At 26.1% G+C, this 18,664-nt stretch overlaps 1 protein-coding gene across 2 annotated transcripts; it reads left to right on the forward strand.

Annotated features, from left to right (window-relative positions):
- The first annotated feature begins 930 nt into the window (after positions 1-930).
- Positions 931-16,010, forward strand: LOC113552784 (adenosine receptor A2b-like). Of its 2 annotated transcripts, none has more exons than XM_026955709.1 (4): positions 931-960; positions 2,915-3,598; positions 13,092-13,306; positions 14,147-16,010. In XM_026955709.1, exons 2-4 carry the CDS (start codon positions 3,223-3,225, stop codon positions 14,795-14,797), a joined length of 1,242 nt encoding a protein of 413 aa, XP_026811510.1. In that variant the 5' UTR covers positions 931-960; positions 2,915-3,222; the 3' UTR covers positions 14,798-16,010. The 2 variants fall into 2 exon arrangements, with proteins under 2 accessions (XP_026811510.1, XP_026811509.1); XM_026955708.1 differs by lacking the exon at positions 931-960 and adding an exon at positions 1,147-1,171.
- Positions 16,011-18,664: the final 2,654 nt, after the last annotated feature.

Consider the following 18,664-nt stretch of genomic DNA (forward strand, 5'->3'; position numbering starts at 1 on the left):
TTACAAACTTATAACGAACATTGTAATATATTATAGTTATATATCTATATTAATTGTAGTACTCTAAAATCTACGGTTTATTAGAACAAAACTTATTAATTTTAATTAAACATGTATATGAATATATGAATATATGTTTAATTATTATGTAACATAAACGCTGAGACATAACATTAGTCTAAATTATGTAGTACCTATTACAAAAATAAGCTCTACTCGTATAAGGTATAATAATAGCATAAAAATCAAAGTTTATATACTTGTAAATCGATTTAGATTTTAACTCTTTTAGAGTAGATAATTAGGTAAATATTCTAACCTTGAAGTCAGAAATTTAACAAAGCAGTAGTTAGAGAATTCAAAGAAGAAGGGATGAATCATGAACAGTATTAACTTATTTGGTAAATCACTCTATATAGTGTATAGATATCATTTTCATTAAATATCTAACTAATACATTTAAATAATATTAATATAAGTTTAAATTTATTTTCTTATTTTTTAAGTATTCGTAAAATACATGAAAATACAACTTCTATAGTCATACATACCTATCTATATTCACTATAAATTATAATAGGTAGTTAATAATTAATAATATTATGTTTATTGAAAAATGATTTATTCTGTATAAATAAACCTAAAAAGATTGTACCTACTATACTATATATTTATATAAAAGTAACTTCAAGCAGTTTCAGAATGCGTGAACATCAGTTATTAATTTTTTATAAGCCGGGTGTATTGAAATATTGTAATACTGTCATTATAATTTGTCCAAACTTCAAGTGCACTATAGATAATAAAATTTCATTTATTATGTTGTTAGTCATTAGTTTAATGAAACACATCATTCATTCAATCTTGCATACATTTATTTTAAACAGTGACGTTTAAATGTTTTACGCTTTAAATTAATGAAATTATCAACCAGCAGCGTCATAATAAAACATTTTAACGGTAATTAAGAACTTGTATTGTTATAATATTCATAATTGTTGATATTTAAATGTTTTTAAAAATTATTATTTTATTTGTTTATCACAATTTTTTTTAATCAACAACAATTGTACGCAGAGCCGGATTTATCGGTGGGAAGAGGGCTGCACACCGAGATCCACCCACATTTATTTTTTGAAATACAAATTATGATAATTTCTTATCTTTGTCGGTAAATATTTATGTAATTATTCCTATAACTCCATAAATTACACTCTAAAATCGTTATTTTTTGTTAAATATGTATCCTTATTCATCAAAATTTGAACTACACGTGTGATATGTCTATAAAATAAAATCGTTTCATAGGTCTTATGTTGGCGTTTTCGATATTTCTTTTTTACTATAAGAAGTACTTTCTATGAAATTTTGCATGATATTTTCAACCTTTTTGATCTAGCGTAACAACACTTGTTAAAAAAAGTTTAAGACCAAAGCATATTTGCTACTACGTCTTTTTCTTTTTTTAAATCTTTGTGGAAAAAAACGCATTATTTTACAAATACATTTTTTGGTTTGTCTCAGACTATTTTTTATTTTACCTGAAATCATTGCATTGTACCGTCAACCGACACTGGCAAGTTTGGATTGAGAAAAGTGATTGACATTTATATAAATAACAATATCACACCATTCGTACCTATATAGTAAGTTTGTGTTGGCATCGTGATACACCTATTAATCTACTTTGTTCACATTCCACCCTCAAAAAAAAAAAAAAAAATTTGATCACGCCCAAGGTAATCCAATCACGATAAAATCGACATAGTTTGTATTTTACATTTATGAAACAGTATAATAGTAGTTTTATAAACACGACGTATACCTATACATATATACATGTATATAAATAATATACGTACTACGTTTCAGGTTCTAACTGTTAGTGTAGCTTATTACTGAGGTAATAAAATATCTCACGTCCCCCGTCGGTAACTTGATTGAACTCCAATAATTTTAACGGTCACAAACCATTATTATTATACATATCGTATAATCGTTATGTAAACAAAGACATATTAATGTTATTAATTTTCGTACCTTCCTGTTATATGTATATTATGTGTTGCAGTAATAACTAATAACCGTCACTCGTTGCGGTTGACCACCATCACAACAGTAAACTATCATTTATCGCACACATGTTATGTATAGGTACATAAATACACAGGGTAAATCACTAAGCATTGTTCACTCTCATTTTCCCTCAAATAATGAATTTATTCAAATTTTGGTTTTTCAAACTATTTTAAGGAGTTCTGCAAGTGAAACAAACATCATTTTCAGATTCCAATATCACTTTTTTTTTATAAGTTGTATAATTGTTATAGTTGTTAAACGATTATTTTGAAATTTTTGATACTTAAACTACCTATCTAAATTGAAATTAGAACGAGTAGTTTTTAGGTTTAATAAGATTTATGTCCTAAAGATAATGGGTTTAGAAAATATGGGGACTATGATGATTGAAAATTATGTAATCAGTACTTACCCAATTAATATATTTTATCTATCGAAGTTTTTATGATTTGTAAAAAAAGTCTGGATATACAATAAATACTAAATCCGTCCAAAACCATACAATACATACATCTATACACACTCAATATTTTTATAAATCCATTTTTTTAAATTATTATGCTTAGTGTGTACATTTTAACAGCTCAGAAACTATACCCGTCACAATTAGAATTTATAGTTATCATCATTTACAATATTTTGAAAAAGTCGTTGGATTGGTAATTTACAATATAAAAAGGTTGGATAAAAATATGGTCCTTGAGTATACCTTAAAAATGAATTTGTTAATACACCAAGTATATCTATAATAATAAGGGTGAGCACTCTTGGTGAATCATCCTATACATAATATATATATTTTATATTAATATTATTATATTGTATCGTATTTTAGGAGTATAATATACCTAATCGGTGTAAAACAATATATATATATATCATGGTGGGGGCGAGGGAGGTGAGCGTAAAGCCCGAGACGCCGCCGGCCTGCCGCCACGGCCGCCGTTGAGGTCAGTCACGGTTTGGCGTTATGAATGCATGCACGGCGAACGCCTCAGCACCGCCGCCGCTGTCGCCGTATCGTCGCCGTCGTTGTTATAACAGTCGGTTCCGTCTTCGGCCGTCGACATCGCCGCTGCGACGGATCAACGGTAAGCGACCGTGCAGGTTGGCGTATAGGCATTGTGGACGCTGGCCACAGCGATGGCCACGAACGGCGGAGGGCTGAACGTACCGTACGCCGTTCTCGAGGGCCTGGTGGCCGTCGGGGCGACTGTCGGAAACGGGTTGGTTATCGTGGCCTTTCGGCGGGAACGACGACTCCGCCGGCGCACCAACTATTATATCGTGTCGTTAGCGGTCGCCGACCTGTTGGTCGGTCTGGTGGGCATACCGTGCGCCGTGATGTCTAGCGTCGGTCTACCCCGTCATCTGCACCTGTGCATGTTCTCGGTGTCGCTAATAATCGTCCTGTGCACCATATCCATACTCAGCCTAGTGGCCGTGTCCGCCGACCGTTACTGGGCCATACTCTACCCGATGGCCTACTCTACGAACTCGAACACCAAAATCGCAATCAGTAAGTACCTGCACACGTGTACACTCGAAGATCTACGCGCGTATTAAGGTCCGCTCAGTACATCTTGATTCTTGGCACTCAACCACTAACTTGTGTGTTAATATCTTGCTAATTTACTTACATGAATTCCACTCTGAGCTCCGACCAAATTTTTAAAATTAGAAAACACAGTAGTATTTAATCCGTGAATTTTTTTAAAATGAAAAGTGAATAAAACAAGTTTTACTTAAAAGTCACAATTTCGATTAAGTGAGAATCAATATTTTGTTGAAATTAATTTTTCCGTAAATATTAAGAAATTTTGATTTTTGGCCAAAACATCGTTATTTTCTGATGTATATAATATATCAGAAAATATATGTTGTTGATGTTTCTAAAATCTAAATGTCGCATCACCGTCGACGTATAATGCACTTGTAATATTATTTTATTTTTATTTTCCACGTGACTGTTATAGAGAATTATGATAATATATTAGGTATGTAGATTGTAGATATACAGTTTGAACAATGTCTCGTGATTTACGATATATACATACTTATTTATACAAATATATTTACCTACTTGAGTTTCAATATTTCGAATCTCCATCGTATACCTATGATAAAGAAATACGCGAGTAGTTACCAGTAGTATTATAATACTAGCTACTACCGTGTACCGTGCATCTTGTATTATACCTATTGTGGATAATTCAGAAAATATACAACTTGAATATTTAGTCTGCGTAATTAAAATTATTTTATACTCCTATAGTACAAAACAACAGTTCTTATTTTTTGGATTATTAGCTTAAAAACATTTGTTCTATATATATATATATATATATATATACGTATATAGTACTAGGTATATTATTGTACTAAATAAAGTATTGACTATTATATAGTTGCAAGTGCATACTTTTAGTATTGTAGTTAATAATTTTGATTTGTGGTAGACTGTATTTATAGTAGTTTTAGTTATTGTAATACCTAGCTTATTAGTATTTATTTAATCAATTGGATATTTAAACAGTCATTTGAGTAATTGAATCAAAAACATAATTTTTGACTACTTAAGTATATTTATTAATTATAAAATTATTACATATTTACATGTATATTTAATGTATGCATATATCATAATGAACATTAAATAATCATATGTATTTAAAAATAATTCACCATATTTTTTACTTTATGCACAATATTATTTATTTATTAGGAATATTAATAAATTATGTTTTTTTGTTAGTTAATTTAGTAGTGAAAAGTATTGTCTGTTATCGTTTTTATTAGCAGTTGATCTTCAAACTTCTTTCAAGTTACCTACCTTATCTATATTTATTGAATGGAGATTTGAATTATAGTTGTTAATATAAATTATTAGATTTACAAGATTTGTTCATCAGTTTCTTAAAGTGTAATGGAATACTACACTTACCGCACATAACCACAAAAACGTGACAAAATTTAAGGAATACACTTTTATATAGTTATGTTATTCTTTTTAAATCAAAAAAAAAAAAAAATTTTCAAAACTAAATTAGTTTTTAATTTTTTATCATTAATTAATTTTATGAGTACCTATATAACTTAAATTTAAACACATATAAATGTCTTATGCTCTTGTATTATATTATTAAGTAATTAAAATATTGAAATATTAAGTACCTACTATGTATAATCGAGGTCTAGGGATTCGTATTCATTCGAAATCAATTCGTTTAAATGAGATAATTTATCATAACATGTTTGCATTCAAACTTATAATAAGCTGAAATTATTGGGTAAATTAAAATTATATAACAATATGACACCAATACCATACCTATGTTGAAATGAGCTAAGTTTTATTTATAGTGCAGTGACCAATACCTGTGGTTTCTGTATCCTGCTCGGCTTTTTTTTATTATCTCGTATTATTTATTATGTTCTAAAAATTATAAATCACAAAAACGAAGTGGAGGTAAAATAAAACTTACAGAGCTTGTAATAAATGTATTCAATATATTATTCACCTATAATAATATAATATCGTTTATTTGATAAGAATCATTTAGACGTTACCGTCGTTACCTATTCATAAAATTAGTACCTAAATAATATTAACTTTGGAACATACACAAGTACTGAAGTACCTATATTTATACAATACTTACTGTTTAAATATTGAATAGGTACTCATAGGCTCGTAGTAAACTGGGGTTTATCCTTCAAAAATTAACGTGAATTAATAAATTGTATATTATTTAAGATTCATGAATATAGGTAACGGTTTTATATTATGACGATGTGAAACCTACGTTTTCCTTTTTTTTTATTACTTAAATTGAAAATTCATTTAATTTAACCAAATTTTTTTAAAAATTTGATTGGTTACTTAATTATTGAAATATACACATATATTATATGTTATTATATTATATTTGATTGTATTAATCATAATATTTTTAATATAAAAACTTAAAATAAGTAGGATCAAGCAACTTACTGTTTAAAGAAAAATATTTAAATCAGAAGCTCAAAAAAAAAAAAAAATAGTTCATCTAATATTGTGTTTAAAATTAGATTTAAAATTATTTTTTATCCAATAATAAGTAGTATGCAATATGGCTATAGGTAGCTGTTTAAAACATGTTTGCATAATGTATTCAAATTTTAAATTGAATCTCTCTTTTAAGATTAATATCCAATCAAATGACATGTTTATTAAAAATATACAAAAATTTATATTTAATAATTAAGTGATTATACTATATTTTATTATAATTATACTATTATTGGGTGCCTATGTCCTAAACCTATTGACACATACTATATACACGTTATCAGTTATTATGTTATGCCAAAATTGGAATTAAATTACATTTATTTTTAATATTTCTTAGAATTATAATAATTTATCAAAATTAAATTAATTATGTGTAACCTTATGACTAATTTAATCAATAATACTTTCAGCATCATGTTATAAATTATACATCTATTAAAATAGTTGTATGATAATAATTGTGATTTGTAGGTAATTAAGAGTGTAATTGATACTTGAAAGTGGAAATATTCTGAATATTAAAGTAAAGAATAGTAATCAACATATCGGTTTATACATATTTATTATAACAGATATATATATATATTTAAATATAATAAAACTAAAAAAATGTGTGTGAAATTAAAAACATTTATTTAAAGAACAAACCCTTATGTAAAAATTATATGTTATGTTTGAAGATCTTTAGGTACTTTACGTTTACAGAAAACAATGTATACTGTAAAATCGTTTTATCGTAAAATTAATAATGTAAAATATATTTCACTCTATCCAAAGAATATATGTGTCATAACCTATCTATATTCTATACCTACTGGTAACTTCTATATATAATATTTATAAATATGCAATTGGCCATCAAGGCCATTAAATACTCAAATTTTTTAATTTCTCAAAATTTTTAATAATGACCATTCTGAAATCTTGATTTATGGATGACATATTGATATTTAAGTACATTGGTAAAAATTAAAATAACCAAAGGATAAAAGTATTACCTGCAGTACAACAAATACCTATATACTTTAATATATTTTTGTAACTATGAAATAATGTCATGAACTCATAAAATATTACAATACTCATTAAAAAGAGACACTAACACGTGTGGTATGAATATAAATTTCAAATTTACACATTAATACCACACTAATTATCTTAAATCTAATATATATTGTACAATTTTGCAAAATCCGATCATGTCATTAAAAATTCCTATAGATTATATTTCTATTATAACGTATTTACGTATTTGTAAGCGCCACACAAGGACAGGCAATCACGTTCGACAATTTCGAGACATTTATTCTGACATTTACTAATATATGTTACGCGTATTAATTAGCACTGTCTTACAAATTTTGCATACTAATAATAATTTACTAATTATTTTATATCTATTGTCACGAAATGTTTAACTAATAACTATTGAGACATGATTAGAATTTAGAGTATATATTGGTGCTATTGATATAGTTATATAGTTATATGCTATATCTTACTTAAAATGTAGAACAAGGATGTAAGTATTGTAACGATGGTAATATTAATTATTTTATACAACCTATTGACTATTATATTATGATATATAAATACTTATATAATATATAACACATATGGCTTATTTTTTATTTTAAAATGTATTTTATATATTAATAAAAGTACCTTTAATGATATTTAAATAAAGGATCATAAAATTCACAAACCTAATATCAATACTTATATTTATTAGGTACCTACATTGTTATAAAAAAATTATGTATAATAATTATATTACATTTTGTAACTGATAAATGATAATTAAGTTTTTTTTTTTTTAATTTTTCAATAGAAATTAACAAGCCATTTTATGTCATATTGAATGTATAATACCTATACATACACTGATCATTTTGTAAACATGTCGGCAAAATATTAATTATAATATTATAGATAAATATTCATATTGGTCTCGTTTTTAAATTTAAACACTATATTGCGTTTATCAAGCTCAGTAGTCAGTAGTCTTACTAGTTACTTTCTTAGTACCTAGCTATAGACGCTATAGTTACCTCATAACATTCATTATTTTTGAAATTAATTAAATTATTCCTATATTATTAAAAATATCAATATAGAGTATTTTGCATAAATTTGCATATTTTCCGATTTTCGTTTTTAAATAAATAATTTGGTTTTATTCTGTTTTAACTTTTAAGCACATATTTGACGGGTTTGAATACGAAAAACAGTTTTTTTTATATTTTGTAATTCAATTTGAATTTATCAGCCAACACAACGACTTAAATCATCTAGATAGCGTTTTTCAGAAGCAATATTAATACAAAAATTTAAACAGTTGATTCAAATTCTAAACTAGTTAAATCCAAAAATATGCAGATGATTTGGTGTTTTTTTAACTTGCGTCAATTTCACCTGTTGATGTAGAAACTAGAAAGAAGTTTTTTAGGTATGAAAACTATTATTTTTTAATTGAATTCATTCAAATATATTCTATTTATATAGTAGTTTTATTTTTAATAGATTCAAGAACTTACTAGCTCAAAATAGTTACACTATTGAAGTGTTGACAATTTAAAATAAAGTGTATTATTATTTAATATAATTTACATAATTAAAATATTAAAACTATGAAGTGCATATTATCTTATGATATCCTATCCTAACCCCATAGTAATAATAATAGTATGAAATACATAAAAAATATTACGATATTTTGTACCGATACAATTATGTTTGATGACAACTGTGTCAGTATTCTTACCTACTGATAAAAAAAATATTTATACTAGTAAATATTGAGAAGAGCGTGGTTCATGGTATTATTGCATCACGGATAAGATTAAAATGATCGTAAATTAGTCGATAAATTATAGAAATAGTAATATTAATATACAAGTGCTTATTATTTTAAAAGCTAATTTTAGTGTACTAGCCATACTCCCTCGCTATATCTATTCGCTTAGCTTATAATAATATGAAAAGTGTCACTTCATTAAAAAGAAATTACCTACTGACATAGTTCTAACGAACATAATATTTGAATAGTTACGCTTCATAATAGTAACCTTGAATTAAAATTTCAGGTCTTTGTAGCTGATATTCAAAAGTATAATCTGTATTCAAAAAAAGAATAATATTCCAAAATGATTACATTATTTATAAAAACATGTAATTGTTTTAAATTGCTGATCTATAATGAAACATTGAAACTATTCACTGTTGTACACTAGTTGCATTATTTCTATAGAAAAAGTAAATTACATATCTTTTTAAAATATTAAAAGATACATCATAGTAAGCTCAATAGATACAGATACCAAGTAGATGCAGATAAAAAAAATGTGTTATATTTTATAGGTATGCCAATTGGAAATAAGACATATATCTTAGTATACCTTTATAAAAAAATTATTTATTTTTACACTAGGTTTGACTGGTTTGAGGCACGTACTTCACGCCTTCTCTAATATACCATTTTTACATAGGTTCCTATCGAATATTATAAACACACAGCTATACACAGTATTAATATAAACAAATAAATGTTTATTTTAGTCATTTATAAGTGAGCTCATTTATTATATAAAATAAGCACGATTGTAAACAATTTTAAACCACTTAAGGTGAATAAATGGATATGAAATTAAATTTGAAACGAATGTGTATTTCTAATTTATACATATCAAAATACTTTTAAATTAATTATACTATGTTTACAAAATAATAAATGTACCTAGGTACTTAGTAATACCTTATTTTAAACGTATTATTGACCTTACTATCTTACGTTTTGATATACAGTGAAACTTTAAATACCGGATACCCTCGGTCGCTGAAATTTTGTCCGCTATTTGGAGGTGTCCGGTATTTAGAGGGAAAAATATTATAATAGATAATTAAAAAATTGATTTATTTATTTAAAGTTATTTATACATAGGTATATAATAAATTTAATTAATTTTTATGTATTTTTAAAAATTCAAAGGTAAAAAGATAAAAAAAATTAATAATATAGAAATTAAAACTAACATATATTAAAAATAGTTACTTTAGATTGTTTCGTATTTTGAGTTTTGACGCAAAGTCATTTCATATGCTAATGCATTTTCTAATTCCACTGTGCTGGAGAACAATGAAGTATAGTTCTGTATTTCGATAGAAGAAATGTATTTACGTATACCTGCTAAGATGAGGTATAACAGTTTAATAATATATAATGGGTAATATCAATAAAATACAATTTACCAGTAGACTTTTATCTAGAAATTCCACAATTATTTTTCTGAATTTACGATGAAAATGATTAAAATCAAAAGTTAAAATGCCATAAAAGTGTCCGTTATTTAAAAGGTTTTCCTATAGAAAAGTAGTGAAAATGTCCCCGTTCCCCAAAAAATGTCTGCTATTTAGAGGTGTTTGTTAAGGGAGGTTTCATTGTATTATGTATGGTCATTGCCCATATGTACTATTAGTAACATCATCTAATAAGTTGAAATTTATAAAAAAATTAATTGTCAACTTAAATAATAAATCAGCACATATTATATAAATAAATACATAATTTTTAAACTATTAACTTTATAGTATATAGTATACTTATTTAGTATATTATTTAACAAAAACGCATGTATAAGTCATATTCGTTTATAATTTGGTACAAATAATTATTACTAATAACAACTTAAACTATAATATGTATAATATTTTATGGTTATTATTTATTGTTAATAGTTTAAATACCATAATTTATATAAAAATATCATTAAAAAATGGTACCTACATATAACATAAAAAAAGTCTCGACTGATAATATTTATTAAATTATATGTATAATATGTAAAATTACAATTCACTTTTACAAATAATAATTATTTTTAAGTATTGATATCAACTTACAGGAAATTCCAAGGTCCAATCTAAAACGCGTATATAAGTTTTTCTATTATTATTATTATTTTTGATAAAATAATTACAAACCGATTCATTTATAAATTAATCATTGTTATGAAAATCTATGAAGATTGTAAATTTTTTTTGTGTTAAATTTGTAAATTTTATTGGAATTATAAAAACATTGTATGAACTACTAAACAATTTATAAATTTTCATGGTTTTAAAAACTTTTCTCAAAATTGTAACTTAAAATAAATGTAATTTTTCATGAATATTTTTATTGCTATTAGAACTAAGTACTTATAAAAACCTTATATTCAATTTTTAATTTTTTTTTGACTTATAATCACAGATAAAAAAGACGAAAATTCAAATGTCTTTAAATAGCACAAAACAAGAACAATTTATTTTGAAAATTATGTACGTATTACTGTATTACATAAATATACCTATCAAACTATTTATTGAATATTTCGAATAACTATATTATTCATTTTTAAATTAGTTGAGTACCTATAACAAAATAATACATTTTTTTTAAATAAAATGTTCTCCAATTTATCTTCATTGTTCGTTTCTTTTCGTTTTGATATACCTACCTAATGGAATTGAATGGAACTACTAAGGCGATCTTTCAATCAAATCTTCATATAAGGTTATGGATTGAAATCTGAAACTGGAGGACCATTGATAGAGATAAAAGACATTTCATTTAAATTTAAATTATACTGTTTATATAATTGTCAAAATTATTATATTATTTGCAATTTTCATTACCTGAAGATTTTCAAACATTGTGCAATTGTATCTACTATTTTTTGAATCATTAAATAAGAGCTGTCGCATTCTGTCAACTAAGTTCTGCCAAAATTACAGCTTGTTGATTCTTTCTGATTTTTTTTTTTTGTAATATTGACACTTTTATGATTTCCTCTTTGAATAGCTTCTATGATTTCCTTTTCTTTTTCCCCATTTTCAGCTTTCAAGTTTTTTTTAAAATTCTAATGGTTCTATTTTATCCGAATTGGCACGCATTAACGTTGTTTTTCTGATCTATAATATGCAAGATAATATTGCTAGCTCAGAAAGAAGAGGGTTCTAATTTATTTCTTATGCCATTTGATGTTACATCATGTGCTTTACTAACATGTAAATATATTCCTCAATAATTATTCTATATGGCTTTTATAGTTAGTAAACTGCTTACAAATCAACGTGCGTTTAAGATACAACCAATTTTTTTCTCGTAGTATAAAAAACTTATCAATTAGTGTTCCACCTGCGCATTTAGAATTCAAAACTCATATTTTTATAAAAAGAACACTTAAAAGTCAGTAATGTTAATAGTTATACAGTATAGGACAACTTATTAAATTAAATTTTGAATTCAATAAAACTCATCTAATACAATAAATTATTATCTACGTTAGTAAATTATAATTAATTTAAGAACTTATTCACGTTAAATTAGTAAGTAAATGGTAGGTCGTACAAAGCACAATCATATTATAAATTTTACGATTCAGCGGTAGCTGATATACTGATATTTGATAGATTGTGTTCAAGTGCACTTCGATCACCCAACGCGATACGATGTTTCCTGTTATCCGAGTATCTACGATTATAAGTTATAATTATAATATACTTAGTGTATATTTCAGTTATCAATGTCATAAATAATTGATGTAAATATGGAGAAATAAATACTCTAAATTTGTATAATATATTGGTAAGTATCCATATCGTATAAATCATGATGTAGATATTTACAATAAATTGTACATTATATTAATATATAATATTACACTAATAAATGTTATGTTATAACAAAAGAGTTATAAATTAATTATTATAATAGATAAAAACAAAAAAATTATTAAAATATAAAAATCAAGTCTATAATAATATAAAACTTGGAATCATACTAGCTAGCAAAGTCGATTTATAATCCATACCTTTTTTCTTCAAAATACGATGTTTCGGTATAGAGTCGATAAATCCCCACCAAAAAAGTTTTTATATTTTAGTACTAACTATATTTTTAATTTGGTTTGTTTTATAGGTATAATATGTATTTGCTGGATAATGGGTCTGCTGATAGGCTTCTTGCCACTAATGGGCTGGAGAGCCGCCAAAGGTCCATCATTGGACGCATGCGAGTTCAGTCTCGTGATGGATTATAGTTACTTGGTGTTTTTATACTTCGCGACTATTATTTTACCTGCGCTATTTATGGCCACCTCCTATGCTCATATTTATACGGTCGTAATAAAACAAGTAAGTATTAAAAAATATTATGTCACGAATAGAAATGTATATAATATTAATTTAATAGTATTTACAGTTAATATAAAAAAAGTCAACTTGTTTAATCTTTAAAATGAGTTTACAAAATTAAAATTTACTTTATTATAGTTTGAATAAAAGTAATTCTATATTATCTTTATTTTATAAGCGCAAATAAATTTTGGATACTAAATAAGTGTGATAGCATCAGTATACGGATACGAGTGAATAGGGTTTTATAAATTTAAATTTAATTTCATCATGATTATAATAGGTATTTATTTATTATTATTATTTATATTATTCGTTTTTTAAATTAACTACTAAAAAGAAAGAACTACTTTTCAAATATAATAATTAAAATAAGCATTACTAATAAGTAATAACTAAAGTCAATTTTGAGGTAAAATAATTTTTTTAAGTAATATATAATAATAAACATTAATATTATTCACTTTGTCAAGTATGTATTTGCGTGACATGGATTAATCTAAAGAGCACTCATACATATTCGACTTTAAGCCGTAAACGTGTTTAAAACAATTGTTCACAAAACTGTGAATAATATAAAATACAGGTGTTCCGTGAAAAATGTTCGGGTTTTAAAAAATCAGAACTTGATGGCCTACAGCTTTTATTTTTACCTGCTTAAATTTTGTAAGTGTAATTCGGGTAATTTATTAAATATATTGTGGTTGTGAAACCAGGGCATTGTTTACGGAACACCATGCACAATAAATTGTATGTACCTATTTAATACTATTGTGATTACCGGATGCGGCGTTACATTGTATAGAAAGAAATCAAATCAAACATACAGTGCCGTTTCAGATCAAACAAATGACGCTGCTGAACGGCGGCCAACGCGGCGGCAACAGTCCGACGAAACTGCGTGTACTGGGCGCGGCCCGGAAAAGCGAGGTGAAGGCCACGCAGAACCTATCGATAATCGTCGCGTTCTTCGCCGTCTGCTGGATGCCACTGTACACCATCAACTGCGTACAAGCGTTCTGCGACGATTGCCCCGTGCCCGCGTCCCTCATGCACGGCTGCATCGTACTATCACATCTCAACTCGGCCGGCAACCCGTTGCTGTACGCGTACCACCTGAAGGACTTCCGGAACGCGTTCAAGTCTCTGCTGCTGTGCAAGAAGAGCTCGCGGCACCGGAACCCCGCGCAGTCGCGATCCGGATGTACTACCGTCGCTGCCGTGACCGGCGGTGGTTGTGGTACCGGAACCGGTGTCAACGGTACCGATTGTTCTGTCAGCTCGTCGCTGACGTGTTCGGGCGGTTCGTCCCGGTCGACCATCGTCGAATGTTGGCGCCGATCCGCCAAGAATGCCAAATCTATCGCCGACACAGCATCGTGTGTAGGAGACACGCGATCCCCCGCCGAACAGGACCACCGCGAGATTGTCGCGATTGTAATCGACCCGTCCGTGCCCGTGTTGCTGTCTGTCCGTCAGCTCGTTGAATGAAAACCACTCAGCGCTCGCATATAACAATAATATGACTACAGATTTAGGCACAGTATACCTATATATTGTATCGTTATCGTTATATATTAATATTATTACGCTGCCGACAAAAACGTATTCATTGTTATCTTATTTATTAATATGTAAATAAAGCAATGTAGGGATCTTCGCGTGCTTCATCTCAGATGACTTGGTTACTGGTTTATTTCTGGTACTTTTAGTAACCTTAACCGTGTATGTGCATGAACACACACATGTATAATTTACATAATATTATGCTATTCATAAATTTTAATGAGTAAAACTTACGTATTATCTACTGGTATACGTCATTAAACAGGAATACGGTTTTACATTAAAAACTGATGAAAAAATATACAAGCTAATATTGTGATGATAAACTATAGTCCCGACAGAAAAGTGATGTACTGTATAAATGCGTATATATAGCTAATACCATACTCGTATTGGTCAGTACGTTTTGAAAGTTCAGTATAATTATATAGGTATTATTTAATTATAAACTATTCAAAAATGCGCTTGAAAAATATTTGTGTAATTTATAACGTTTCAATTTGTCGACCACTCCCGGAAACTTTGCTTTTGATCTGCATTTTTGGACCTTACTGCAACGATATGAAAACGACTTTTTATTTAAATAGATAAATAACAATTACGTCTCCTGATTGTACATAAATAGTATATTTAAATATATCGAGCGTTTACATACGCAAACTATATTTTATTAATAAAAATCAGTTTGAAACATAAGTACCATTGAATAGTACGTGCCTACTTTAATATGCCTAGTCTAATAATAAATTATGTTTAGGGTTAAAATTGTATTTGCTTAGAAACATTATATACATTTTTGATTGGAATAATTTTACAGTAAACAAAATATTAATGTGTATTGTTAATTATATGTTATGAATATTATTATACTACTATCTCCAATAGTAATCAAAAATGCTATAACTTAGCTTTTTCATTCTCATAGGTACTTTATTCCCCTACTAAATTTTAATTAAAAACTCAACCCCAGCTCTTAAAACCAATATCAAACAAATTTTGTAATTATTCGTAACACTACTATAAGAAAAACATATATTTGTTCCCCTAGCTTGTTTTAAGTAACTTTTACCATTGAATACATAAGTAACTATATATTTCTCTATTGTTATAATAAATATTAAATACCCAAGTAAAAATAACACTGTAGCATCAAATTTGTATATATAGTAATTACTTTATTAGGTACTTATATTGTGAACTTAAATAAAAATCTGAAAACTTATAATTTACATAAATTATAAAATAATTCAACGTATATAATATACTTTATAATGGTCTGGGAGGATTTTTTTCTCTAAATTAATCGACTTTTGAATGATAGATATAGTAAATAAAAGAATATAATACTATAAAATATTTGTACCGTTTATATAATATAAGTAATTAGGTATATTATGTTACTTATGCAATTTCAGAGTTATTTTATATTTTTAAATTTTAAATGTACAGTTCACACTGATTTGAATAGATAAAATGTTATTAATACAATGGAACTTCTATTTAACGAAACTTTCTATACCTACAACGAAATATTTTATGAAACTATAAATCTGTTATTTAGAAATATTTCTATTTAACCAATTAATTTTGTGTTACTTTTATATAACAAATTTAAAAACTATTGTATTTTTACATATTTATAAAGTACATATTCGTCAATCAGACTTATTTAAATAAGTACGATTGTTTTTATAGTTATAATGGTAAAGATTTGTTTACAGGATATCAGGAAGTTCTTTGACAACAAAGAATAAAAAAAATTATAATTTAACGTATTTTTTTATTTTAATTAGTTTATTATTATTATATATTATTATTTACGTACATTTCGTGCACTAAAAATTAATTTTTAAGTAAAAAAATATTATTTTAATTTAACGATTTTATCTTCAAAAAATCTTTTAGTTTTTTAAATAGAGATTTTTATTATTATTATTATTATTATAAGAATACAATATATATGGTTATTAACTTAATATATAGAATCAGCATTAAACTAATATTTTTAATTTTATTATTATTATTATTATTATTTTTTTTTTTATCAAAAACTATACAAACATTTGATATAAGTTTAGTTTTGTAAAATATAAATTCATTTAAGTACAGGTACGAATAAAATCAATTGAAATTTGATTTATCATTAGTCATTACCAATAAGAAATTTATACATTCTTATTCACTGAAACCAATTCGTTATAGATTTAAGATTTTCACTTTCTCATATAATAGCATTCAAAAACCTTAAACTAAATTATAAAATTAGATATATCTATTCAAATAATTGTTATAAATATTTCACAGTTTACGATCCAATATATAAGATTATCTATTGTATAATTGTATTTAATATTTTACTTATAATAAGTATTAAAATAGATTAGAAACTGTACAACTCCAAGTCTTGTAATAAATATTACCTATGAGTCCAATGTTTTACATCTAAAGGAAAAATGATTTAAAGTATGTTCCATTGTGTTAATTTGCATATCGTGTATTCTCCTCATTAGTTGTATATTATGTATACTAATATACTATACTGTATAGTGTATACATATAAAAAAAATAACTGTTATATTATAATCATATATATCATGTTTTATTTTTTATATATAACTTTTAGAATTTTCACAATTTCTAATTAATCTATAGTTATACGAGTTAAACATGTACTAGTAATACAATAAATATATATATATATATATATATATATATATATACGAGTATATATAAACATTATAATATTATTTATGATAATAGAGTACTAGACATTTTTTTCTTTCGATATTTATTCTTCAAGTATAAGAGCATTAGTTTATAGTTACACATTTTTTTAAATTTTGGCAAGTAATTTTCAATATTTTATCTTAGTTGCAATTTTTTTTTTTTTTAATTATATAGTTTAACTTTATTATTCTAATCTTTGCTTGATGTCATTGTACATACAATTAAAAAAAAAATTAAGGATGTGATTGTTGAATTTCTGGTTTAGTCTAATGTTTTGTCCAAATTGTGTGATATGTTTATTTTGATGTAACCGTTGTATGATATTATAATATCTTTATATAATGGGGGTATTATTTTGTTATGTATTTAACTGACTGTAACACTGATTTTACGTGTCAGTTGATCATTTTTACAGTTAGAAAAATACAACCATCCATACAATTATATTATATATATTCAATATCCAATAATTTTTTTTTATTATTATTGTTCATTAAAAATATGTTGTGACTAATTTTTTAATATGAAAAAATTTGTCAACAAACTTTCTAGGTACTTATACATACAATTTAATTTTATTTGAATAATAATAAATAAAAATTCTTAGTAGCAAATGTTTAATATAAGTACTTTTAGTTAGGATTGAGGATACATCAAATTGTAGATCGGTAATAGGCAAGGTTCACATAAGGGTATTTGTTTTTTAAACTCTTCTGTCTTTATGTATTTAAAAAAAACTATATAAAAAACTAGGAATTTTAAAGTATTTATAATATGTTATCTGAAAAGATAAATTAATTAGTGTATGAAAATGTAATTTTAAGTACAACTCAAACACCCAAAACTGAAAGGTTAATTATGTCTATATTTACACAGTCAAAATATTTAACTATCATAGTATTAGTTTTTTTTAATAGCTTTCACGAATGTCAGTATCACGTTTTACTGATATCGCATGAACCTGGTTTAGCAAGTGTTGATGAGATCGACAATTAGATGCATTATCTTTTATATATAATATACTAAAAGTCTAAAAGGTACACACTAAAATATTCTAGAATATTA

Source organism: Rhopalosiphum maidis, chromosome 2 (assembly GCF_003676215.2).
Source record: "Rhopalosiphum maidis isolate BTI-1 chromosome 2, ASM367621v3, whole genome shotgun sequence".
Lineage (NCBI taxonomy): Eukaryota > Metazoa > Arthropoda > Insecta > Hemiptera > Aphididae > Rhopalosiphum > Rhopalosiphum maidis.